General features: G+C 47.6%; 3 protein-coding genes across 9 annotated transcripts; 2 read left to right on the top strand and 1 right to left on the bottom strand.

Annotated features, from left to right (window-relative positions):
- Positions 1-1955: 1955 nt before the first annotated feature.
- LOC111608438 lies at positions 1956-10471 on the top strand. Of its 2 annotated transcripts, none has more exons than XM_023332762.1 (6): positions 1956-2217; positions 3861-4003; positions 7731-7791; positions 7869-7929; positions 8010-8087; positions 9229-10471. In XM_023332762.1, exons 2-6 carry the CDS (start codon positions 3882-3884, stop codon positions 9516-9518), a joined length of 612 nt encoding a protein of 203 aa, XP_023188530.1. In that variant the 5' UTR covers positions 1956-2217; positions 3861-3881; the 3' UTR covers positions 9519-10471. The 2 variants fall into 2 exon arrangements, with proteins under 2 accessions (XP_023188530.1, XP_023188531.1); XM_023332763.1 differs by lacking the exon at positions 1956-2217 and adding an exon at positions 2850-3537.
- Positions 10472-13459: 2988 nt separating this feature from the next.
- Positions 13460-21555, top strand: LOC102229133 (zinc finger protein 395-like). 5 transcript variants are annotated; one of them, XM_023332754.1, is made up of 10 exons: positions 13460-14346; positions 18898-19034; positions 19104-19195; positions 19265-19377; positions 19451-19647; positions 19950-20050; positions 20128-20335; positions 20503-20580; positions 20913-20983; positions 21059-21555. In XM_023332754.1, the coding sequence occupies exons 2-10, from the start codon at positions 18900-18902 to the stop codon at positions 21168-21170; spliced, it is 1107 nt and encodes a 368-aa protein (XP_023188522.1). In that variant the 5' UTR covers positions 13460-14346; positions 18898-18899; the 3' UTR covers positions 21171-21555. The 5 variants fall into 5 exon arrangements, 4 of the variants coding, with proteins under 4 accessions (XP_023188522.1, XP_023188523.1, XP_023188520.1 ...); XM_023332755.1 differs by having other exon boundaries at positions 13460-14392; XR_002752659.1 differs by lacking the exon at positions 13460-14346 and adding an exon at positions 14493-15069 and having other exon boundaries at positions 20784-20983; positions 21059-21087.
- Positions 21556-24187: 2632 nt separating this feature from the next.
- gtf2a2 (general transcription factor IIA subunit 2) lies at positions 24188-26474 on the bottom strand. 2 transcript variants are annotated; one of them, XM_005817062.3, is made up of 4 exons: positions 26301-26474; positions 24971-25075; positions 24709-24897; positions 24188-24385 (listed from the first exon to the last, which is right to left on the bottom strand). In XM_005817062.3, exons 1-3 carry the CDS (start codon positions 26370-26372, stop codon positions 24739-24741), a joined length of 336 nt encoding a protein of 111 aa, XP_005817119.1. In that variant the 5' UTR covers positions 26373-26474; the 3' UTR covers positions 24188-24385; positions 24709-24738. The 2 variants fall into 2 exon arrangements, with proteins under 2 accessions (XP_005817119.1, XP_005817120.1); XM_005817063.3 differs by having other exon boundaries at positions 24771-24897.
- Between the last annotated feature and the right edge of the window lie 111 nt (positions 26475-26585).

The raw sequence follows: 26585 nt of genomic DNA, 5'->3' as shown, positions 1-26585 counted from the left end.
AGCAGCTCCCGTTTCAGACACCGATCAGTGAAAACCAAACTGAATTATATGAATATAATAATAATATGAATTATATGATTCATATTCATATAATGAGCTTTAAGGCGCATAAATGGACAGAAACAAGAAGTTTGGATGTACAGACCTGCAGCTGATGATGATGATGATGATGATGGGACACCTGAAGCCTGTATCGTGCTATGGCAAGCCGTTTTAACATAAAATCAGTTTCACCACACTTCCGTTCCAGATATCTGAATGTGAGCTGGTAAAATGCGACCTGCGTTAAATTGTAGCGTTTCTTCCCAGTTTTGTTCCTCTGAGTATGTTGCTGTGAAACATGCGTTTTTTAAATTTTTTGTCTTCATTTTGGTACAATTTTAATCCAAACTATGTTAATGTATTATTCTCTTTTGCGCTGAGGGGAATAAACAGGGACCCTAAACAAGTGTGTACACAGAAAATCTGAAAAATAAATACTTTAAATGGGGTGGGGGGGACAAGACAAAAAAAGTCCCAATGTGGACAGAAAGAAGTTGTTTCTGTGTTTTAGCAGATTCTTCATCCTTCCAGAATGCCAGTGTCAGACTCTAATTGTGTTTTCAGTCTCTAATTACATTCTGACCGGTATAAACGACGTCATACTTACAATTAATTTGCATGGAAAATTAATGCAAATTAATGTTCCATCCATTAATTTTACTCACCAGTAAATTATGAGTCATAAAATAAATTTGAGACGTCTCGATTTTTGTTCTGACTAGCATAATTCTGAGTAATTCTTGACATTTTTAATGTACTTCAGAAATCTTGAGATTCTTGAAGTAACATTGTGACATCACTGATATCTTTAGCAATTATTCTGTTAAAACGTCACAGATTTACATATCATTTTGAAATTGAAACAATCAAAGTATTTTAAAAGTATTTAGAAACTGCATCTTGGGTCGCCTGCAGAACTTTTAGCTCCTCCAGCTCTATAATATTTTACTGAAGCTTTGGTTTACTGTTTGTTTGACTCTAGGAAACATTTGTCCATTTATTGCTCCAAAATGGAGTCCACCGGTCTTTAGTTTATTTAACAAACATGAAAGCCACTGACTCAAACAGCAGCTAACTCTGATCAGCCGTCAGCAAACCCGCAGAGGTTCCCATTGTTATTGAACCACAGTGACACCTGCTGGTCACACCGCGACACTTTACTGTAAGGCTCTTAGACGGGACGTTTCTGTCTCGGCAGAGAATAATTATGAAGTTCTTGTTCCCCTCGCCTCCCATCCATTTTCTAAAATCCTGCTGATCTTTTCCACTCTGAAGCATTTTCTGATCATTTATGCAGGAAACCCAAAATTCTGCAGGCAGCGTTTTGGACACCTCAGTGGCAACATTTCATAACTGCTGTATCTAAAACTGTAGACTAAGTCATAATTATGTTGCCATATATTTATGTAGTTCCGGATGTCTGACCCTTCAGATGATGAAACCGCCACCTTGAAATGAATTAGAATCTGTCAATAATAATAATATAATGTAAGTTATTATTAATTATTCTTCATAGAATAATGTGACTTCAGAAATCTTGAATAATCATTCAGGATGGTCAATATGAAGTTGTTGATTGTGAATGTCTGAAAATGAACTAAAACTAAAAAGCAGTAATCAGGTTCATTAATAAAGCGACATAATGACCGTCTGACCGTTAAATTACCGAATTTATCTGGAGTAAAATCATCTTTTAAAATCTGCCGTTTAAATTCACTGAAGATTTCAGTTGGTTCAGTTTGGGGGAAACGTCTGAACCCGCCCGAACCTGGAGCCGCAGATAACGCTCCGCTTTCAGCAGCTTATCAGCTGCAGGGCGGGCCAGAACCAGGCAGCCGGGCCAGAACAGAACCAGGCAGCCAGAACAGAACCAGGCAGCCGGGCCAGAACAGAACCAGGCAGCCGGGCCAGAACAGAACCAGGCAGCCAGAACAGAACCAGGCAGCCGGGCCAGAACAGAACCAGGCAGCCAGAACAGAACCAGGCAGCCGGTCCGTTTCCTGTAAAACTCAGAGCATCAACAAACATCTGATTGGTTCTGCAGTGAGGAAGAGGAGGAGGAAGAGCCACAGTGTGTGTGTGTGTTTTGGTGTGATCAGCTGCATGTTTGCTCTCTCAGTCGCTCCGTAAACGTGGAGCAGGAAGTCCAGCAGAACCAGAACTCCCAGAACTCAGGTTGGTTTGTACTTTAACTTCTTAACCAGTTTAGCTCAAATTAGAAACCAGTTTGCCTGTTTAACTGGAACTGGAGACCAGTTAACACTGATCTGTTCTAAACTAATCTTCCAGCTTCTCTCTCTGACATCACAGAGGGCAAAGGTCGCAGAGATCAGAAGATGTGATTATAGATGATTGATCTCCAGTCGATCAGCTGTTTGAGTTTCAGGTTTCAGCTGGTTGAAGGCGATGAAGGTTAACTAGATGAGATGAAAGGTCTTCTTCTGAAAATAAACCGATGATGATGATGATGATGACGGTGATGAAGAAGAGGAGGAGGTTTTATTCTTCATCATCACTTTCACAGATCCACTTTTTGATTCCCTGGTTTCTAATGTGAAACTTTCGTCTGTTTCCATCTCAAAGCCGATTTCAGCCTCCTGTCAGGTTGTTGGTCAGTTGGGTCATCATAGTTAGGCCCAGTTAGGCCCAGTTAGGCTCAGTTAGTCCCAGTTAGGCCCAGTTAGGCCCAGTTAGGCTCAGTTAGTCCCAGTTAGGCCCAGTTAGGCTCAGTTAGTCCCAGTTAGGCCCAGTTAGGCTCAGTTAGTCCCAGTTAGGCCCAGTTAGGCCCAGTTAGGCTCAGTTAGTCCCAGTTAGGCCCAGTTAGGCCCAGTTAGTCCCAGTTAGGCCCAGTTAGGCCCAGTTAGTCCCAGTTAGGCCCAGTTATCAATCAGTGCATCAAGTTGAACTTCAAGTTTCTCTCTAAGGAAACCCAGCAGTTTGATTCGTCTTTCAGTTGCTGCTGCTCCTGGAACCCGGTTCCGAACGGTTTCAGAATGTGTTGGCCTCTCTAGGTTCTGATCGGGCCGGTTGGACAGAACCTGTCTGTCATCTGATCCGGTGAACCGTCGGAGGTGGAAACACCCAGAAAGTCAAACACAGCGAGTCGGACCTGAACACACCCGGTACCTCCTCAGTGTAAACATGAGCTGTTAGAGGTCCGATCAGGATGTAGGAGGTTTTGACCCATTACAGGTCCGATCAGAACACTAAAGGTTCTGACAGAGCCGTCTTTGTGGGTTTGTCCTGAAAGGCGTCATTCGGGTCGGACCCGATTTGCATGCTGCAGGAAACAGAAACAAACTCATTTTCATTTACGGCTGAAAGCTGGCGTCGGGCTGCAGCTCTTCTCTCATAGGAACCAGAACCATCAGAGTTCTGCCGGGCAGAACCCGACCCAAGTGCTACGATTCACAGTCTCTCTCCAGAACCTCCTGATTATTTCCAACGTGGCCGACATCTTTAACTAATCTGCTGAACGCGTCAGAACACAGGCTGGTGAGTCACTGTTATCTATGAAAAAAGGTCCAAATGGTTCTGATGGACCCGGCTGAGGCTTCTATATTTACTGCTCTACCTTCGGTTCACCTGTGACCCAGGTTCTGGCTTGTTAAGCCAGAACGGTTCTGGAACCTGATCTTTTCTGAAGCACAGTGGATGTTTCGGGTTCTGGTGTCTGTGCAGAACCACGACGAGCAGAACCATTCCAGTAGTAATCTCTGGTTCCGCTGGTTCCGTCCTCACTGAACAGAACTTTCTGGTTCTGATCGAGAAGCTCGGTGCTCAGGTGATCTTCCTGGTTCCTGTTGGGTTAATTCCAGGGTCGGATCCGGGAATCCTCCATGGCGGCAGTGGGAGCGGAAGCGACCGGGTCGTGGTTCCTGACACCAGAACTCTTCCTGCTCCTCATCCTCATCATCCTCCTCTCCATCTTCCTCACTACTCTCTGCAGCGACTGCAACAGGTCAGATCTGCAGCCCGAACACAAACATTCTGAGACGCAGACAGACGCAGACAGACGCAGACAGACGCAGTCAGACGCAGTCAGACGCAGATAGACGCAGATAGACTCAGTCAGACGCAGACAGACGCAGTCAGACCCAGTCAGACGCAGATAGACGCAGATAGACTCAGTCAGACGCAGACAGACGCAGTCAGACTCAGATAGACTCAGTCAGACGCAGACAGACGCAGTCAGACCCAGTCAGACGCAGTCAGACGCAGATAGACTCAGTCAGACGCAGACAGACGCAGTCAGACGCAGATAGACTCAGTCAGACGCAGATAGACGCAGACAGACGCAGTCAGACGCAGACAGACGCAGTCAGACTCAGTCAGACGCAGACAGACGCAGTCAGACGCAGAAAGACCCAGTCAGACGCAGATAGACTCAGTCAGACGCAGACAGACGCAGATAGACTCAGTCAGACGCAGATAGACGCAGACAGACGCAGTCAGACGCAGACAGACGCAGACAGAAGCAGACAGACGCAGTCAGACGCAGATAGACTCAGTCAGACGCAGATAGACGCAGTCAGACGCAGATAGACGCAGACAGACGCAGACAGACGCAGTCAGACGCAGCCAGACAGACCCAGACAGACGCAGTCAGACGCAGTCAGACCCAGTCAGACGCAGACAGACCCAGTCAGACGCAGTCAGACGCAGACAGACCCAGACAGACGCAGTCAGACGCAGTCAGACGCAGACAGACGCAGACAGACACAGACAGACGCAGTCAGACGCAGATAGACGCAGTCAGACGCAGATAGACGCAGACAGACGCAGTCAGACGCAGACAGACGCAGACAGAAGCAGACAGACGCAGTCAGACGCAGACAGACGCAGACAGACGCAGTCAGACGCAGATAGACGCAGACAGACGCAGTCAGACGCAGACAGACGCAGACAGAAGCAGACAGACGCAGTCAGACGCAGATAGACGCAGACAGACGCAGACAGACGCAGTCAGACGCAGACAGACGCAGACAGACGCAGTCAGACGCAGACAGACGCAGACAGACGCAGTCAGACGCAGATAGACGCAGACAGACGCAGACAGAAGCAGACAGACGCAGTCAGACGCAGATAGACGCAGACAGACGCAGTCAGACGCAGACAGACGCAGTCAGACGCAGACAAACGCAGACACACGCAGTCAGACGCAGTCAGACGCAGACAGACCCAGACAGACCCAGTCAGACGCAGTCAGACCCAGTCAGACCCAGTCAGACGCAGACAGACGCAGTCAGACGCAGTCAGACGCAGACAGACCCAGTCAGACCCAGACAGACCCAGACAGACGCAGTCAGACGCAGACAGACGCAGACAGACCCAGTCAGACGCAGACAGACGCAGTCAGACGCAGTCAGACGCAGTCAGACGCAGTCAGACCCAGTCAGACGCAGTCAGACCCAGTCAGACCCAGTCAGACGCAGACAGACGCAGACAGACCCAGTCAGACGCAGACAGACGCAGTCAGACGCAGTCAGACGCAGTCAGACCCAGTCAGACGCAGTCAGACCCAGTCAGACGCAGTCAGACGCAGTCAGGCGTAGTCAGACCCAGTCAGAAGCAGACAGACGCAGTCAGACGCAGTCAGACGCAGTCAGACCCAGTCAGACGCAGTCAGACCCAGTCAGACGCAGTCAGACGCAGTCAGGCGTAGTCAGACCCAGTCAGAAGCAGACAGACGCAGTCAGACGCAGACAGACGCAGACAGACCCAGTCAGACGCAGTCAGACGCAGACAGACGCAGTCAGACGCAGATAGACGCAGACAGACGCAGACAGAAGCAGACAGACGCAGTCAGACGCAGATAGACGCAGACAGACGCAGACAGAAGCAGACAGACGCAGTCAGACGCAGATAGACGCAGACAGACGCAGACAGAAGCAGACAGACCCAGTCAGACGCAGATAGACGCAGACAGACGCAGACAGACGCAATCAGACGCAGACAGACGCAGTCAGACGCAGACAGACGCAGACACACGCAGTCAGACGCAGTCAGACGCAGACAGACCCAGACAGACCCAGTCAGACGCAGTCAGACCCAGTCAGACCCAGTCAGACGCAGACAGACGCAGTCAGACGCAGTCAGACGCAGACAGACCCAGTCAGACCCAGACAGACCCAGACAGACGCAGTCAGACGCAGACAGACGCAGACAGACCCAGTCAGACGCAGACAGACGCAGTCAGACGCAGTCAGACGCAGTCAGACGCAGTCAGACCCAGTCAGACGCAGTCAGACCCAGTCAGACCCAGTCAGACGCAGACAGACGCAGACAGACCCAGTCAGACGCAGACAGACGCAGTCAGACGCAGTCAGACCCAGTCAGAAGCAGTCAGACGCAGTCAGACGCAGTCAGACGCAGTCAGACCCAGTCAGACGCAGTCAGACCCAGTCAGACGCAGTCAGACGCAGTCAGACGCAGACAGACCCAGACAGACCCAGTCAGACGCAGTCAGACCCAGTCAGACCCAGTCAGACGCAGACAGACGCAGTCAGACGCAGTCAGACGCAGACAGACCCAGTCAGACCCAGACAGACCCAGACAGACGCAGTCAGACGCAGACAGACGCAGACAGACCCAGTCAGACGCAGACAGACGCAGTCAGACGCAGTCAGACGCAGTCAGACGCAGTCAGACCCAGTCAGACGCAGTCAGACCCAGTCAGACCCAGTCAGACGCAGACAGACGCAGACAGACCCAGTCAGACGCAGACAGACGCAGTCAGACGCAGTCAGACCCAGTCAGAAGCAGTCAGACGCAGTCAGACGCAGTCAGACGCAGTCAGACCCAGTCAGACGCAGTCAGACGCAGTCAGGCGTAGTCAGACCCAGTCAGAAGCAGACAGACGCAGTCAGACGCAGACAGACGCAGACAGACCCAGTCAGACGCAGTCAGACGCAGACAGACCCAGTCAGACGCAGTCAGACGCAGACAGACGCAGTCAGACGCAGTCAGACGCAGACAGACGCAGACAGACGCAGTCAGACGCAGACAGACCCAGTCAGACGCAGTCAGACGCAGACAGACGCAGTCAGACGCAGTCAGACGCAGTCAGACGCAGACAGACGCAGTCAGACGCAGACAGACCCAGTCAGACGCAGACAGACCCAGTCAGACGCAGTCAGACGCAGACAGACCCAGTCAGACGCAGTCAGACGCAGACAGACCCAGTCAGACGCAGACAGACCCAGTCAGACGCAGTCAGACGCAGTCAGACCCAGTCAGACGCAGTCAGACGCAGACAGATGCAGCTCATAGCAGTGATGGAATCGATGGGGACCGTTTATACCGTTACACAAACCCCAATAATGTAGGTCATTTAGCCTGTCATTAAAATATATGTATATTTTTTCCAGTTATATATGTCGTAAGCTTGCTACCTAAATATTTACATTTTAGGTACATACCTAGCTTGCTAACTAAATATTTAGTTTAGATTTGTGGCATTTATAAATGAATGAACAACATGGTGAAAATAATACATTTTCCTCCATTTTTCCTCTTATGACAGGCTAAATGACCCAAATTATTGCTGTTAATTTGTGACAGTACGACTTTACAAACGGCCCGCCATAGTGGATCAGAACCTTTACCTGAAATCTGGCACCAGAACCAGAATATGTCCATCCATGGCGGTCAGATCTGGAGCAGATGATAATCTGTTTGGGTTTCAGAAACTCGTTTGAGCTCCAGGACTCAAAGACAGAGAAACCGCCGTCAGCTCTCATCCGAGTGGTAAGATCAGCAGAACCGCGGATCGGCTGCAGAACTCCAGCCGGAACCGACTAACCGATGTGTGACCTGGTCTGCAGGTGAAGCTGGAGGAGGTGAAGGAGAACCCGATGATTGGAGAGATCCAGAAGGACGAGAGAGGTGAGCCGTCTGATCCGGAGAAGGTTCTGCAGAACCCGGGGAATCCGGTCCTGTTCAGTTTGGACCTTTTTCTGTTGCAGAGTTTAGTCCTGGAGGAGATCCAGCTGAACCGGTCAGTTCCTCCGAGGGCCAACAGGGGGAGCTGCAGAGCCGCCCAGGTCAGGCTGGTTCTGTGGGCCAAACAGGCTCAGAAGGAAGAGAAACCAGAACCAGAACCAGAACATGCTTTGAAAAATAATTCATTAAATATCCAACTCCCACTGCAGCTCTCAGTATAACCTTCTGATATATTTGCTCATTTAAATTCATGGACAGACTAAATATTTGCATGTCAAATGATGTCAGATTCCCAGAGAGCCGAGCAGCAGAACCAATAAACGGATCAATCCGTTTATTGGAAATATTTACCTGCAGAAGACTTCACCTGCATTAAACATCCGTATAACAGCGGCTCAGATTAGAGATATGCTGCTTCACTGTAGGAGAAACTGCAACAGGAAACAAATATAAAGATATTTTTATCTCCCACACATTTGGAAACGCAGCAGCAGATTCACACAAAGGTAGAAAAATATAAACAACAGTAATTAAATTAGTTTGTAGAGTTTCTGTTGCTCAAAAATGAGCAGCAGTAAATATTAAGGTTGGAAGCTAAATGTTTAGCTTAGCTAGAGCTAACTAACTAAATATTTGGCTTGAAACTGTAACATTTATAAGTGAATAAATGTGAAAATACGACTGAACAACGAATCCTGATTTTCTTTTTGGCTAAATAACCCAAATGAATTTTTAACTGTAACTTTACTAACGGTTCTCTGCAATCGGGCCGACATGAAAATAATACTACAGCATTTAGGATAATTTAGAAAAGTAAAATGTGCAGCATGTGTATGGATATATATGTGCATAAAAACAACAGTAAGCAGTGAAAACGCTGCAGCTAAGAGCAGAATGATGAAACCTGTTGGGTTTGTTGGGGGAAGGATTTGCGGAAACGCCGCTTTGTGCGTCTCGGTCTGCAGTTCAGCAGCAGCTTCACTTCATATTGTTACGTTTCTACAGAACATTGTTAACGTTTAGATTTAGCTGCCGCTGTGTCATCATGATTCAACACCAGACTACATTTCCCATGATGCCTGTTTTCAGACCCAAACCCCGCAGAGGGAACCTCAGCCCGCGTGCCTCCCTGGAGGAGCCACCTGGTGGCGCCAGAGAGCAGAGGAGGGGCTGAGAGCCCGACAGGGTGGGATAAAGGATGGACTCGGGTTCTTAATGACGTCAGTGTTTTTTTCCCCTTAGACCTGAAAGGCTCCGCCCCTCGAACCTGCGACCACGTCAGAGATGGGCGGGGCCACGGCAGCGAACCGCTGGGATCGACAGCCAATCGGCTGTCAACGCAGCTTCATTACGTCACTCAGTCCGACGAGAGGAACACGGTTTACGCTCGAGTCAGCAAGAAACTCCGCTTGGCCAACTCACCTGTTCCCACACCTGGGGGGGCGGGGCCACCGCGGGGGGAGGAGCCTGAGGATCAGCGCTCCCCTCCGCGGCCCGACCGGGAAACATGGCGGGAGGACGGAGCAGAATAACCCCAACACCAGGGGGCGCTGTGGCAGCCAGCTGCAGAGAGAAAGAGGATGATGATGATGACGCCTCATCTGACTTCAAACCGTCTGTTACCATGGAAACGCGGATCTTTGGAAACCATCCTGCATGAAACTTTTGAGTTCTGATTGGTCCGTTGTGTTCCGACCCAAACTGGTTCTGATCAGCTGATATCTGCTGCTCGCTTCATGTCCATCCAGAAGGGGGCGCTGCAGGAACAGGAACTGAAATAAAGTTGAAAAGATTTTAAAGATTTCTAAACACAGTGGTACAAAAACAGGAAGATTGATACGTGTTCGGTGTTTTGTTTTTGTCTTTTTATTGGATAAATATAGTTTTAGTTCCCTAAAACTGAAAAAGGTGAAGGTGATGAAATACAAAATATGAGAAATATAATTATTTGAAAGTTTTCTGCCTGTCTTGGTATTCTTTCCATGAAAACCAATAATAATATTCTCAAACATTAGTGATGATTTAGCATCAACATTACAAATGATAAAGTTATTAATTTCTCTCTGAAGTTCCAGATTAAATGACTGATTGTTTCTGGAAGCTCGATTTTTAAGTTTCTGATGAAATATTATCGTTTTTCCTCCCAGTAAATCAGGAACAGAAACATGTTGATGAAACAGGAACGACAGAAACAATCATTTATATTTATCATAAAGTTTCCATATTTCATAGAGACAGAATGAAAACCTGAGTGGATTTCCGTGGATGGCCCACAGGGGGCGCTGCACAGCAACACATCACATTCACTCTATTTTCAATCAAACATATCAGAGTAAAATAGTTTGTTTCCTAAATGTTTGATTTTCCTGGAAGTCTGGATCAAAGATAAACTGGAAAATGTTTGTAAACTTCATCTTTTCCGTTTTCATTCATCTGATTAGTTTTGTTACTAATCTCTCATCAATAAAGATATTTCTCCTGACAAGCTGCACGGGGATTTCATCGATATTTTCTCTGTTTTGGATGACAGAGAATAAAAATGTGAAAATAAAATTCATAATCCTGAATGCTCTGCATACTCGGCTGGATGTTTTATGCTTTTATTGTTTTACAAAAATCAATAATGATCAACAAAATGGGACATTTACTAAAAAACCTTTTGCAAATGGTTGACAATAAGTAAAATCTCATATCTATAACTGCGGCATATTTACGCCGATTCTCTCCTCTGACGACGATCGTCGTAAAAAATCCTCATTTGTTTTATCTGCAGGTTAATAAATAATTTAATAGCAAAAACATTAAAATTTCCCATAATCATCTATAAAGTCATAAAATAACAATATAAGCAGTGTATTCCAGCTCTCACTATGGCCAGCATTACAGGTTCTGGTTCTGGTTCTGGATCAGCTTCAGGCGCATTGATTCAACCAAGCTGTGCAGAACAGGTCAGCACCGGCCTGTGAGCCACTTCCTTCTGAGTCATAGGTCAGCCAGAGGTCAGCTGCAAGACGAGGCAGCGAGTACGTCCATCCGCAGCTGCAGGTCCGGGTCCAGGCCCGGTTCTGGGATTTGGTCCTGGTTTTGGTCCGGTCTGTACTCAGGCTCTGGTGAAGAAACAAAACGTGTGCAGGGATTCAAACCCAGAATCGTCCTGCTGCCAAAATAAACCACATGGAAACACAGAGAGGCCGGCGTGACCTTTGACCTCTCAGCCTGAGCATTAAACGGCTTCAGCAGTAATAAAATTATTGTTATGGATTCTGTCTTTTCCTCTTTCTCTTTTAACTGCTTACACGCACACGCTGCAGCTTACATAACCATGTTGATGTGTGACTGCAGGTTCCGTCTGATCAAATATGAAGAAGAATAAAAACTGAACTCTCCAGTCTTCGCCTCACTTGGTTCCGTCCAGACTGAGCTCAGTGGGCCGGTGCTGGACGGTGAATGTAACTCTGGTTCTGATCCGTTTGGATGACATGTACGGCTTCTGACATCTGCTCATTTTTCGGCACTAAAGCCTGTTTTCATATATAACCACATCTCATCATTCCTCAAGGTAATTTACACTCAGAGGTTCTGGTCGGGTTCTGAAGCTGGTAAACGGACCTGGTGGAGCACAGAGACAGAATGAATGAACTCCAACAATAAGATAAGATAAGATAAGATAAGATAAGATAAGATAAATCTTTATTATCATTGTCACAAGAACAACGAAATTCAAAAGGTGCCATCAGTCGGTGCACATGCCCAAAAACAAAAAATAACTGTCTCACAATTCACACACAACGCAAGAATCAACAAACAACTGGAAAATAAAAATAAGAACAGCCACATTCTCACAACATCATTTATGATGATTAATGGTTGTTTTTGATTGCATTTAGTTTTGTTATTGCTGTCGGGTAGAAACTGTCTCTGAGACGTTGGTTCTGGTTCTGGTTGCTCTGTATCTTCTGCCTGAAGGCAGCAGTGTGAACAGAGAAGGTCCGGGGTGAGAAGTGTCCTTTGTGATGTGTTGTGCTTTTCTTAGACAGCGGTCGCTGTGCAGGTCCTCCAGTGAGGGGAGAGGGCAGCCAATGATTTTTTGGGCTGTATTCACAACCCTTTGGAGAGCTTTCCTTTGAGCCGTAGTGCTGCTGTTATACCAGACGCAGATACAGTAGGTCAGTATGCTCTCTATGGAGCACTTGTAGAAGGACACCAGCAGCTTCTCCTTGATGCTGTTCCTCCTGAGAACCCTCAGGAAGTTCAGTCTTTGCTGGGCCTTTTTTATCAGCTCCAAGGTGTTCATGTTCCATGTGAGGCCCTGCTCAATGTGGACCCCCAGGAAACGGAAATCAGCTACCCTCTCCACACATTTTCCCCCAATGGTTAGTGGTGTAATGTCCGTTTTATTCCTCCTGTAATCTATTATGAGTTCTTTTGTCTTTGAGTTGTTGAGGAGCAGATTGTTCTCCCTGCACCACTGCACCAGCCGCTCCACCTCTCCCCTGTAGGCGGACTCGTCGCCTCCTGAGATGAGCCCCACCACTGTGGTGTCATCAGCAAACTTGATGATGGTGTTGCTGTGGTGGGCAGAGGTGCAGTCGTATGTGTACAGACAATAGAGCAGGGGGCTCAGCACACAGCCCTGTGGAGAGCCAGTACTAAGGCTGAGGGCAGTGGATGTATGTTTTCCCACCCTAACTCTCTGCTGTCGGTTGGTCAGGAAGCTCAGGATCCACATGCAGGTGGAGTGAGGGAGGCCCAGGTCCCCCAGTTTGTCCACCAGTCTATGAGGGAGGATGGTATTAAAAGCAGAGCTGTAGTCTACAAAGAGCATCTGCACATAGCTCCCCTGCTGCTCCAGATGTGACAGCAGCATGGAGGGCCGTGATCACAGCGTCCTCTGTGGATCTGTTGGCTCTGTAGGCAAACTGGTGGTGGTCAAAGCCAGGAGGGAGAAGTGCTGTGATGTGACCCCGGACCAGTTTTTCAAAACACTTCGTCACCACAGGGGTTAGTGCCACTGGCCGGTAGTCATTGAGGCAGGAGATGTGAGGTTTCTTGGGTATGGGGACTATGGTGGAAGATTTCAGGCAGGATGGGACTGTAGACAGGGCTAGGGACTGGTTGAAGATCCTGGTGAAGACTCCAGCCAGCTGATCGGCGCAGTCTTTCAGGACACGTCCAGGGACGCCATCAGGTCCAGCAGCCTTCCGTGGGTTGACGGCCCGCAGTGTGCGCCTCACCTCGTGCTCCTCTACAATGAGGGGTGTGGTGTTGTGGGTCGCTTGGTGTAGTGTGGCTGCCTCTGTTGGCTTCACCGCAAAGCGGGCAAAGAAGAGGTTCAGCTCCTCTGCCAGCGTGGCGATGATCATAATATATTGTAAAGCCACAAGCATAAGAAGATTTTTTGAAAATCTTGAATCTTATAATTTAGATAAACTACAGAAGCACCATTTAATTTCTATTCTTAGGATTTAAAACAGAAAATTATCAGAAAGAGGATTTTTATTATTTATTTTATGTCGATTTTGTGGAATAAACTGGAAAAGTTTCAAAAATCTTAAAACTTTGACTGGTTCTTCTTCATTTTCAGCCTAAGTTCTTAAGAACCACATGCGGCCCGGGAACCGCATGTTGGAGACACAAAGATCAGGATTGGATCAGAACCAGAGACCAGAACCTGGACCTGAACCCAGATCAGGTTCTGACGAGCAGGGCCGAACCTTTATTATCTCAGAGTTTAGGAGCGGCAGGTTCGACTGGGAATCTTCTGGTCCAAATGGACACGTTCAACCGGACAGGTGGGTTCTGATCCATCTGAGGCTGCTGCTCTCAGAGCTTCATGGTTCTGATAGTTTTTGTTTTAATCTGAGGGTCAGAGGGAGTCTGGCTGGTTCTGATTGGACCGGAACCAGTCTCGGTCCAGGAAGCAGCAGAGAAAAGGCGGAATACTCCTTTAAGGCAGCAGCTCACACTCCGCACGTAGCTCACGAGCGCTGCGCGTGTGTGCGTGGGGGAGGGGCGCGCACGCACAACCCAGCACGCGCATACAGCCTGCCGAGGCTCCGCCCCCAACAGCACCGCGCAGCAGCGTTTCCGGCAGCCGGTCATCCTGAGTCAGTAAAGTACCTGCAGGTTCCGAAGGTTCTGGTTCTGGTTCGGCTCCAGCTCAGAGTTTGAGTCTTGTTCTGACCCTGAAGACACACAGGAGGCTTCGTGCGCAGCTCCTCTCCACCAATCACCGTGCAGCTCGGTGTCACGTGCTCATCTTGTTTACTAGACGGTAGGAAAATGACCCAGAGGCTGATGGGAAAACCAGGAGCGGACCGGAGGCAGGGATCAGGATTCGGTCCAGAGTTCTGCTCTGAGGTTTGGGGGAAAATGGGCTGTTGTTGCCATGGAAACAGATGATGGGGTGATCTATCTATCTATCTATCTATCTATCTATCTATCTATCTATCTATCTATCTATCTATCTATCTATCTATCTATCTATCTATCTATCTATCTATCTATCTATCTATCTATCTATCTATCTATCTATCTATCTATCTGACTAAATCCATTTCTAGCTAAGTAGGTATCTAACTTAACAGGCTAACTAATTAGCTATTTAATTAGCTAGTTAACAAACCTGTTAAACTAATTATGTAACTAACAGCACATTGTTTTAGGTTATGATCTGTACAGCACATAGTTATCATTATTAATCTTATTTTTATATATTTTTGACACTTTTTTGTGTGAACCTACATTCATCGATGCTGCTGGTACTAACTAACTAACTAACTAACTAACTAACTAACTAACTAACTAACTAACTAACTAACTAACTAACTGTTGGTCTATCATCGTGTCACATGGTGTCATCTCTTCACTCTCATCTCAAACTCATTTCTCTCCAGTCTGATCCAGTCCAGGTCTCGGTGGAAGCCAGTTTCTCCCTGTCACTACAAGCACACACACACACACACACACACACACACACACCTCCAAATGCACGTCCTCCCAGTGTCAGTCTCACTGAGCAGCAGAGGATTCCTGGAGCTGCTGCAGCTCCTCTGGTTTGTGTTGGAGCTTCAGACTCTGCAGGTAGGTGCAGCAGCTGCAGCAGGTGCTGCAGCTGCTGCTGGACGTTTTGGAGAAACGCTCTGAGGCTTTTGTTTGCTTCTTCCAGCTGTTTTCTGCTTGTTTTCCTGTTCGGTTGGAGCAGAGAAACTTCTGCCTGCAGAGGAAACGCTTCCAAGCTTCAGATTCCTGTTGATGTCAGGCTTTTATTGTGAAGGCCTGTTGGGCTGTGATTGGCTGGCAGCTGCTGGTGGAAATGTGTTTTATGGGGACAACAGTTTCGATGAATCAAGTGGATCAGTTAGCTCGGATGATCGTAACCATGGCGACCTGAAAGACAGCAGCGAGTTGATGAGGCGCTGAAAGTCTGAAGCTTCTGTTCCTTCTGCTCCAGCAGAGCAAGAAGAGGGTTGGTGAAGCTTCAGTGTCACTGTGAGGTCAGAGGTCAGCGGTGTGGTGCTCAGCTCAGCCATCATGGAGTTGACTCAGAGTTGGAATTGTTTGCTCTGGTTCCTCTCTGCGTTAGTCACCAGGCGAAGCTCTTAAAGCTGCAGGAACCTCAGCAGCTCGTTAAACCCGACATGATGTGGAGAAATTCCTGAGCCACTTGATGATGTCACAGCCCCACCTCCAACCCGACCTCCATCCCAACGCCTGTCGATGCGTGTTGCTCAGGGTTACAGCACCACCTACAGGCCTTCATCTGACCAACGCTGTGCTGCTGAGGTTACAGTAGGGCCAGGACTTCAACCTGCTAATGTAGATTAATTACATAGATTTTGATTTGTTAAAAAGTTTGACACAATTAATCAATTTTTTCTTGTTTGCATACAAAAATACCGAGGCGGAACCTTTGCATTCACGTGTTGCTGGTACAACTGTAAATCTGACGCACAACCACATCGCTAACAGCAGCAGTGGAAGCGGATTCTCTTAATTTCTGCTTCTATGCGATCTGATTGGACGCTGGAAAACACTTCTGTCGTGTTCAAGTTGAGCCAAAAGCAGTTAGCCTATCAGTGAAGCTATGCTAGCCTAAAATAGCATCTCAATGCTAACAGGTAGCAGTTAATGCTAATATCAGCGTCCATAGTCCACATGTCTAAAGAAGCTCCATGAACGATCTGACTATAAATATAGATAGATAGATAGATAGATAGATAGATAGATAGATAGATAGATAGATAGATAGATAGATAGATAGATAGATAGATAGATAGATAGCATTTATTGTCATTGAACAGAATTCAACGAAATTTCCATTGCAGCTCCCGTGCAAAAGGTCAAATATATACAGTATAAATAAGCAAACACACAATAATAATAATAACAATATATACAACTAAATTAACTAAAGGCACTCAACCACACCAAAGAAGAAGCAGCAGGTCCAATTATGGCAAAGTACAGATAATGTGACAGTGCAAAGTGCAGAACAATATGGCCGTGTGGGGGTGGGGGATATGTATGTGTGACTGCGAGGTTATGATATGTGTGGGAGGGGGGGGGCGGCAGGGAGTAATGGCTCTGACGGCTGTGGGGAAGAAACTGTTTCTCAGTCTATTTGTTGTAGTCCGTATATTCCTGTACCGCTTGCCTGATGGCAGCGGCACAAACAGTCTGTGGCCCGGGTGGCTGGAATCCATGGCTATGGATCCAGCTCTCTTCTTGACCCGGTCTGTGTAAATGGAGTCCAGGTCTGGGAGGGGGCATCCCACAATGCCTTGTGCTGTTCTCACCACCCGTGTCAGTTGTTTCCTCTCCAGTCCTGTGCAGCTACCATACCACACAGTCATGTTGAGGCAGAGGATGCTCTCGATCATCGCCCTGTAAAAGTTCACGAGCAGCCGTGAGGAAAGTCCAGCCCGTCTCAGTTTCCTGAGGAAGAAGAGCCTTTGTTGTGCTTTCTTCACCAGGTGGGAGGTGTTTGTGTTCCAGGAGAGGTCAGACGTGATGTGGAGGCCCAGGAACTTGATGTTGTCCACACGTTCCACCACTTCTCCATCTATGAGAAGGGGAGTGTGATCCGTCCTCCTGGACCTTCTGTAATCCACAATGACCTCCTTGGTCTTCCCTGTGTTCAGCACCAAGTTGTTGGCTGAACACCACTGAGTGAGCTGCAGAATCTCCTCTCTGTAGTGGGTCTCGTTGTTGTCTGAAATGAGACCCACTACTGTTGTGTCGTCCGCGTACTTCACGACTGTGTTGGTGGGGTGGATGGCCACGCAGTCGTGTGTAAACAGGGTGAAGAGAGCTGGGCTGAGCACACAGCCCTGCGGCGTGCCTGTGTTGAGGACCAGTGGGGACGATGTTGAGCCACTTATTCTCACCACCTGAGGCCTGTTGGTGAGGAAGTCTCTGATCCAGTGGCACAGTGAAGCGGGCAGCCCCACCTCGAGTAGCTTCAGCACCAGCTTGTCTGGGATGACGGTATTAAATGCTGAGCTGAAGTCTACAAATAGCATCCTGACGTAGGTGTTGGGATGCTGCAGATGGGTCAGGGCTGTGTGCAGAGTGATGGAGACAGCATCCTCTGTTGACCGGTTCGCTCTGTAGGCGAACTGAAGGCTGTCCAGGTTTGCGGGGATGAAGTCTCTGATGTACCTCAGAAGAATCCTCTCAAAGCACTTCATGATCACCGGGGTCAGAGCGACGGGCCGGTAATCGTTCAGGCTGGTGATGGACCTCTTCTTCGGTACAGGGATGATGGTGGAAGACTTGAGACACTCAGGAACCGTGGCGAGCTGCAGGGACAGATTGAAAATGTCCAGAAACACTCCTGCCAGCTGGTCGGCGCAGGTTTTCAGCGTCTGGCCTGACACCTTGTCCGGTCCTGGAGCTTTGTGGGTGTTGATCCTCCTCAGGGTGGACGTCACCTGATGCTTCTGTAGGACGAGGGGCTGGTGCTGCTCTTCCAGTTGGGGTAGATGTACGGCTTCTCTGCTGCCCGCCGTGTCAAAGCGGGCAAAGAAACTGTTTAAGGTGTCAGGCAGGGTGGGGTCGCGGCTGGTCAGCTGAGTGCTGTGTTTGTAGTCCGTCATGGTTCTAATGCCTCTCCACATGCTTCGGGGGTTGTTGTTGATGAAATGTTCCTCAATCTGCTGTTTGTACTGGAGCTTGGCCTGCTTAATACCCTTTTTCAGTTCCGACCGGGCCCTGCTATAAGCCAACCTTGTCTCCAGACCTGTAGGCAGCATCCCGGGCTTTCAGCAGGGCCCGTACTGTGCTGTCCAGCCATGGTTTCTGGTTTGGAAACACTTTTATGGTCTTAACAGGGAGGACAGCGTCGGTGCAGAACTGAACATAGGACAGAACGGACGATGAGTATTCCTCCAAGTCTGCGCCGTCCCTGAACACACTCCAGTCTGTATGCTCAAAGCAGTCCTGAAGTGCAGAGGAGGCCTCCTCAGTCCAGACCTGAACTATTCTGGTGGTCGGCTTAGTTCTGCAGGCCAGAGGCTTGTAGACAGGAATCAGCTCCACTGAGATGTGGTCAGACATGCCCAAATATGTTCAACTCCGACTGAGAAAATCTTTTTAAAGTGAAAATGGTTTTTGGTTAAAAGCAATTAATTAATTCCAGACCCTGAAATAAACCGAATTAAATTTTAATTTAGGCTGACTTCCAGTTTATTATTTTAATAGTTCTGTTCACTTTCATGAAGAAACATGGAGAGAAATGTGAACAATAACGTCTAAACAAGATCACACGTTAACTAATCCAGTCGGCCTCTATCTAACCACTGTCTGCTGCTGCTGGTTAACAAACATGTAGAAACACCGTAAGATTTGGTCGCAGCTTCCTGTGAAGGACTCTAGAAACAAGATGGTTTGTGATATTTTCTTTGCCAGACATGATGCCCAACACTCGTCTGGGAAAACGCTCACCGTTCGGAGCGCTGGTCAGCCCCGAGACCACCAGGCCCGGCGTCGTCGTGGCAATGGGGCCACAGGGCATCAGCAGGGTCAGAGGTCACAGCGACCTAAAGGTGAGAGGAAATGTCAGAATGATTTCTGTCAGTTCCTGCTGGGCTCTGAACACCTGGCTCCTCTCTCAGGTGTTCTTCCAGTGCGACGATGCAGGCGACCCACGGGCCGCGAACACCTCCTGCGGCAGGTCCGTCTCCACCTGCATCGACGTTCCCAGAAGGTTAGGCTCCGCCCCCTCCGTCTGTCCTTCGCTAGTAAACATCCTCTCACCCATGATGCTCTGCTGCAGCCGCAATGCGCCGCAGGAAGTGGACATGGACGAGCTAACGGCCGCCATGGTGCTGAGCAGCCTGTCCTGCAGCCCGCCGCCGCCACAGGGCTCCGCCCACAAAGACACGACAGGTAAGAAACAACAGAAACACAAAACAAAAGTGATAAAAGTATTTCCTGACTCCCTTCCTGTTTCCTGTTTCAGCTCCTTTGACAGACGGTGGCGCCGTTGAGCTCTCGGTCAGCGGCAGCAGCGGCTACTGGAGCGTCGATCCCAAAAGCTCCGCCCCTTCCTCACCAACAGACGAAGCCAGAGGCGGGTCAGCCACGCCCCCTGATGAGGGCTTGGACATGGAGCTCGACCAGGTTCTGTTTGAAGAACCGGCGCCGCGGAAACGCAGGGTGAGCATAACCAGGAGGTAGCAACAGATGGACATGACGATAGGGACGTGATGTGGTGGCGCAGGGGTTGAGCACAACCCACATAAGGAGGCCTTAGTCCTCGACGTGGCTGTCGCAGGTTCGAATCTCGGCCTGACCTTTGTTGCATGTTTTCCCCCTTCTCTCATTAACTTTCCTGTCAATAACTATCAAATAAAGGCCACTAGAGCCAATAAAACCTTTTAAAAAAACAAAAACATGACGATTAGAAGGGGTGGCGGTCAGACGGCGGTCAGACGGTGATGGTGCGTTTTCGTCCACAGAATTCACTGAAGGCGGCGTTCCGCTGCCTGTGGCCGGCCTGCGGGAAGGTTCTGACGTCGGTGGTGGGAATCAAACGTCACATCAGGACGGTTCACCTGTGGTAAGGCCCGGCTGTCAAGCCACCAGAACTGACGTCAACAAATGATTGATTGTTGACCTTTGACCTCTGTGTTTCAGCCACGGCGGCGAACACGAGCGATGCTCTCGCAGCGAGGAAGACTTTTACTACTGCGAGATCAACCAATGGGAGGAGCCGCACTGTCAGTCTCCTCCCTCTGCTCCCCCGCCGCCGCCCCCCTCCCCTCCCATCGGCAGCGCTCTGAGCCGCTCTGCGCCTTCACCCTGCAGCAGCTTCTGGCAGGTCCAATCAGAGCACTCCTACCAGGTAGGCAGGGCTTATCACAGGGAGTCACATGACTGACAATTCGTTAACGAGTGATCGTTTGTTTTTTGAGCCTGAGAAATCAATGAATAGATATTCACCCTGAAGTTGCTGCAGCTGGTTCATATCTTTTCTTATTAAAATAATTTAATATGCCATCTTTGCTTTAGGCTCCGCCCCCAAGTCAGGTGGTTTCACAAGCAGCTTCCTGTCTTTTGACGGCCCCGCCCACCACATGCAGCAGACAGGTAAATCCCTGAAAACTACCAGCTGTTTCCTGGGAAACATGAAGTTGATCCGGTTCTGGTTCTAAAGCGGTGTCAGTCCGTCCACATCCAGAACCAGAACCTCCCATAGCTTCTTCTTCTGCCACGGTTTCATGTTCTGTGTTCTTCAACTTTAAATTTATTCTTTTGATTTGCTGTGAACTTTGACCTCCTGACCTGAGCAGTGCAGGGAGCTGCTGCTCTTCTTCCTGATGCCTTCAGGTTATTTACCGGTGCAGCGTTGCCCCTGCTGGCCGGCAGGTGGAACTGCAGCAGAGCCAGCAGCTCAGGTCATTTCTGCCTGACCTTTCCAGGGAGCAACGTTCCGGGTCCGGTCGGTCAGCGTGGGAGAGCAGTGGCTGCAGCAGCACAGCGCCCCCTGCAGGTCGGTGTTTCTGTGTAGTGTTGTCCCCTCGGTGGCCTCCGGGGGCGCTCTGACCGCTGTGTGTCTGATCTTCAGGCGGATTCGGAGCGAGGCCAAGAAGTGTCGGAAAGTTTACGGCATCGAGCACCGAGAGCTGTGGTGCACAGCCTGCCGCTGGAAGAAGGCCTGCCAGCGCTTCCTGGACTGATTCCAGGAGATTCCAGTCCATGTTTTCCTTCAGCCTTTATTTGATGATGATGTTCTGCATGGAGCAGTGATGATGAGATGCAGACCTTCATCCTGCATGTTTCCAGGCTGCTGGGTCATCTCAGGTCGGGTCAGGGAGGAGGATGAACACCGCCAAATATTTTTAATTTCAGCTGCAGTTTATTCAGTGATCCAGCCAATAGGAAGCCAGCACTTATGAGGAGGCGTGGCCTCCCAGTCCTCCGAGTTCTCCAGACGGACCTGGAGGTCGTCTAAGGTGCTACTCGTTCGGAGGTCCGAACCCGGTTCCTCAGACGGACATTAGGTCCGTTTGTTTTTCTACATTATGTAAATATTGATGTTGTAATAAAGCAGTAAAACCTGAACTGCTTCAGAAATTGATTGGGATAGTTTGTCGTATGAGGAAAATATGAAAAAATATTCTCTGCTTATTTTTTAGCTAACAGTATTCATAGGGCCATAAACACAAATACTGTTTTTCGGACACATCAGAAGCAGGAGCTTAAACTCTGATTTATAACGGTAAACTTAACAGTCACTGAATTTCATCTCTGATATTTATTGATTATCTGGAGGACCAAACCGGAGAAAATAATAAAAATTTTATTTCCTATCCACCTTCTTCCAAGCCCCCATAAGACTTTGCGTGATTTATGGGCGCGACTTCCGCCGCAAACCGGAACCGCTATTTGTTTACATGTTAGCAACTCGCTAACCGGCTTTCGTCAGAGCTTTTAGGCTATAAAATATGTGGGAACACCAGCTATCAAAGCTTAAATGTGACAGTATTGTTTTACAGCTATTGCGGGGAGGGATGGCAACTTGAAGAAATGGCCGCATTTCTTCAAGTCGCACTAGCATAGTTAGCTACTAGCATAGTTAGCTCCTTCACTGACTCAGTTGCTTCGGATGCAGACGCGGGTTTTCTTCTGTTGGTTTTCTGTCCACACATTGAAATGATCACATAAAGCATTTTGTTCAGGTTTAGAACTTTTAGCCAAGTTCTTTTTGTTTTCTTATCTGTCGGTGGGCGATGAAAACCACCGCTTTTGTTTTAAGAGCCGTTCCAGACTCACCTGTTGCTGCCACTGATTAAACCTGGTCTGATTATTAAAACCCTTCTAGGACTACCATTATAAAAGTCCGCATGAGCATCTTTTTACATTTTTGGATGCTGCAGAGTCATTATTAGGAGCACTCCAATGTTCTTTACATCTATAAAATCCTTATAAGTCCTCCTTTCCAAGTTTGTATGCCATTTATCAATAATAACTGATTAAAAATAGAAAATTTGCAAAACAATAACAAGAACTCCATCCGTTTATAATTTTTTTGACATATTTTTGTAAATATGAAGAGTTTCCTAACTTTATTTACCAAAGTTCCCAATACAAAAAAGTTGCACACAAGCCTTCTAAACCAAACACAATTTATTTGGAGTTTTTTCAAAGCTTCGTTTCAAAGTTACAGCCAATTTTCTAAAAACAATAAAACGAGGGAAAATAAAAAAAATGCTTTTATCAGTGCAATCAGAAAAAAGAAGTGCAGAAGATACATTGCACATTGTACATCAACAATAAAATACAAACATTTAAATGAAAGTGTGTCAGTCTTTGTGTATTCACATGAGAAAATGTCTGTCCACATGACAGACATTTGCAAGAGCAGAGCCAAATAGCACGTGCAGGAAACGGAAATGACTTTCATGAAATCTCACCTGAAGTCATGTGACATTTCATGAAATCTCGTAGTATTTCATTCTGTCAACGTCAGAACAACACAGGAAGTGATTGGCCAGACCCGAGCTGATCTACAAATAGAGGGATGGATGCCACATCATGTTTGTGGACCCATCCTTTTTACTATAAATCTGTGAACTCGTCTGCGCGCGCACAGCAACTCGGGGGGGATGTTTAGGGTCGGAAAAGGAAGCGCAATTCTTACAGTTTAATATGCAAAAAAAAAATTGCTCTACCTTACGTGGTTCGAATTCTACCGGCATTTGAAAAATATGTATGCATCTCAGATCGCCGGCGATCTGGTAGCCCGAATCGGGTTAAAGTACAGCCACGAACAGCACAACAGTTACTGAGCTCCGAAAGGGCAGACACTTTCCAGTGGCAACTTGCTCTCTATAACAGGTTAATGTGTGATTCGGTTCGGTTCTGGTACAGTGGGGAGATTCTTCGTATTACGGTCTGGAGCGCAGCAGCTGCAGATATTTCTCCGCTGATTTGCAGCGACACTCAGCACCGGAGAACCTCGAGGTTCTGGTTGTGATGGACTAAATAAACCCAGATATGTTATTTTGTCTTATAAATAAATTTTGCTGGCCCAATCATAATGAAAAAGACTCAGATCATAAACTTTATTATTTTTTAAATTCAAACGAAAAATAAAACTCACATCACACCAGAACTATTATGCAGTTCTGGTGTTTTATACTATCGGCACAAACCTGCAGCTCAGATCTCTGAGCAGCTTCTCTGCTTTTCTCTTTATTACTGTCAGTTCTTCAGAGAAACGAGCTGCTAATTCAGGTCATTCCGTAACAAAACGTAATGATCGTGTTCCTGTCGCTCCCCGTGATTAAACGCACAATTACGATCCTATGTACTGAGCAGCTCTCTGTTACAAGACGGTGTGTCCGTGAACAAGTTTTACTAAATATTGTACTATAACCTAAAAGAGAGATGTAACTTCTATCATGAATATAGATTAGCAAAAAACCCTACAAATTACAATGAAATACTGCTACTTCCGGTGGGCGCCGGAAGTAAGACTCTTGATCCTTTCCTCAGTAAGCCTCCCAGGAATAAGGTGGATAAATCTGTTAGCTTTTTTTTAACATTAAGACAACAATAAATCGCAATTTTTATAAGAATTTTTTTCCTGATAAATAATATGACAATGCTCACCCCAACCCAGAACCAAGCAGAACCTAACAGAACCACGCAGCCGACTCTAGCGTTAAAGACGAGGAGCCAACAGTCTGCAGCAGCTTTCCATCAACTTTTATTATTAAAGATGATTCAACAAATTGAACACACTTCTCCTGATGGGAATAAAAAACACACACACACTCACACTCTCTCACTCACATACACACGCCCACACACAGGTGTAATTGTGCTGTATAAGTTATCTGTACAGTCCAGCCGATGGAGGATCACTCTGCAGCGTTGGAGCCCGAATCTGAGGAGGGGAGACAGGAAAACGTTACAGCAGAACCAAACAGTCTGACTACAGTCCCGAATCACACAGTGTCCAGGCATCCTGGGTCACGGGACGCCGTCAGGGAGACGCACTCCGTCACGAGGACATTTGGAGCAGGACTCCGCCTGCTGGTTTAACCTGGTACTGCAGCTGTTATTGGACCTGCAAATGTAGCGGTTCTGATAGAATTTTCAGATCTGGTAGAAAGGACTGGGCTTAATGTCAGACTTCCTCTGAAGCCGACCCGTCTAGTTTCAGTCGCTGAGCGGGTCAGGTCCAGCTGAGGTTCTGCTGCTGCTAACCTGCAGCTGATCTGGGTTCCGGACTCTTTCTCAGGTTCTGTTGCGGTTCTGCTCGGACTCACTCTTTCCGTCACAGGCGACGATCTTCACCTTGTCGACCTTGACCAGCTCTGTGACCTCCCTGAACTCCACGTCGTTCAGAACGAAGGTCCAAACGTTGTCGCAGAACCGGTAGGTGTTCAGAGAACCCTGAAGAGAAACAGGAGGCCCGGTTCAGACCTGGTACTGGTTCCGGACCAGACACACAGGAGCGTAGACTCACCCTGAAGTTGACCCGGTTCCGGACCCGGCTGGCCAGTGCTGCGTTGATGGCTTTATCGAACTGAAGGAGAACCTGCAGGGCCAGCTGGGGGGTGATCTGCTGGGTCTGAGCACACAGAGCAGAACCATCAGAACCGTCTGGGAGCATCAGAGCCGTCTGAGGACATCTGGGTCAGGAAGATTTGCTCATTCCAGAAAAAGATCTGCTCTTCAACTTTCATCTGACTTTTATTCTGCTGGAAAACCAGATCATCACAGAACCTGCAGCTACTGACAGACTACAAAATAGAACATAACAAAATTCAGAAATTAAAGTAAATACTCAGGGGGAAAAAATGTCAAAATTCAGAGGGGGAAAAAAAACGTAAAATTAAAAAGTCAGAATCTAAAGAGGATAAGGGGGGGAATGTCGAAATTCAGAGAGTAAAAAATTAAATTCAAACGCTGAAATGAGAAGTAAAAATTCATAGAAAAAAAATATTCTGAAAAAAAAAAAAAACACTGTCAAAACCCAGAGAGAACAAAGTCAGAATTAGAAAAATACCAGGACTCTGGAGATAAAAGTCAGAAAAACATTTCAAAATATAAAAAAAATTCTACATCTATTTTTATTTTAGTGGCCCTAGTCGTCTTCCGTAGCCACGGGTTTAGTTTACGGCTGAAAACAGGGCAGAGGTCTGCAGATCAACCAGAGTATCTGAAGAGGAGCTGGACGGCCTCTGATCGCTGGTGATTGACTGGAGCGCATTGCATCATGGGACTTGTAGTTTTCTTAACAGAGCCGGCACAGCTTCATGCTGTTGCCTCATTTATCAGTGAAGAAGCAAAGGTCCAGATTTGGAACCCAACTATGAAGATAAAGATAGAAAATCCGGGTGGCCTAAAGAATTTCTTAGGCATAGAAAGTGATAGTAGTCCGGTCCCGATGGACCCGAACTGATCCGAAGCCGATAAAACAGAACTTCTAGGAGTATAACCTGTTTGCTATTAATAACAGAATCTGACCAACAAACTGAGGTTTGACCCGGATCTGTCTCAATTAGTCTCAGATTTATTCCAGAAACACCAAAATGGAGCTTTTGAGCCGAACCGGACCACAGCAGTGGAGTTCATGGTACCAGTTTCAAATCAGTTCAACATTAATTGGTTTAAATCCAGTTCGGACGTTATTTTCTGGGTCACTGTCAACAGATCTAAATCATTCTACGGACCGGTTCTGACCCAGAACATAGCGAGATCAGCCGAGGCTAACAGCTAACTAGCTGCTCCGGCTCCGGACCGACATCCGGACCTTCCCCCCGCCGCGGTTCGGTGAGTTCGCTCGGTGTCACCTGGATGAGCTCGTCCAGACTCTCCTGGAGGCTGTTCCCCAGCGTGGTGTTCCGGTACAGCTGGTAGGCCATGGTTCTCTGGTTCTGACTGCACTAAACCGAACCTCACAGAACTAGCTAGCTTCTGCATCCACCGCTAACTAGCTTCCGCCCAAACCTTTCACAATAAACGCAGTTGAAAGAAAGACGTTCGTTCCTAGCTTTTCAAAATAAAACCGGAATCTGAGCAGGTAAATTCAGCAGCTTTTTCCTGTAGTTCGGAGGATCTTATTGGTCCTGGATCCG

Source organism: Xiphophorus maculatus, chromosome 4 (genome assembly GCF_002775205.1).
Source record: "Xiphophorus maculatus strain JP 163 A chromosome 4, X_maculatus-5.0-male, whole genome shotgun sequence".
NCBI lineage: Eukaryota > Metazoa > Chordata > Actinopteri > Cyprinodontiformes > Poeciliidae > Xiphophorus > Xiphophorus maculatus.
Note: the sequence above shows the minus strand (reverse complement) of the source record. Positions and strands in the feature narration are given on the sequence as shown.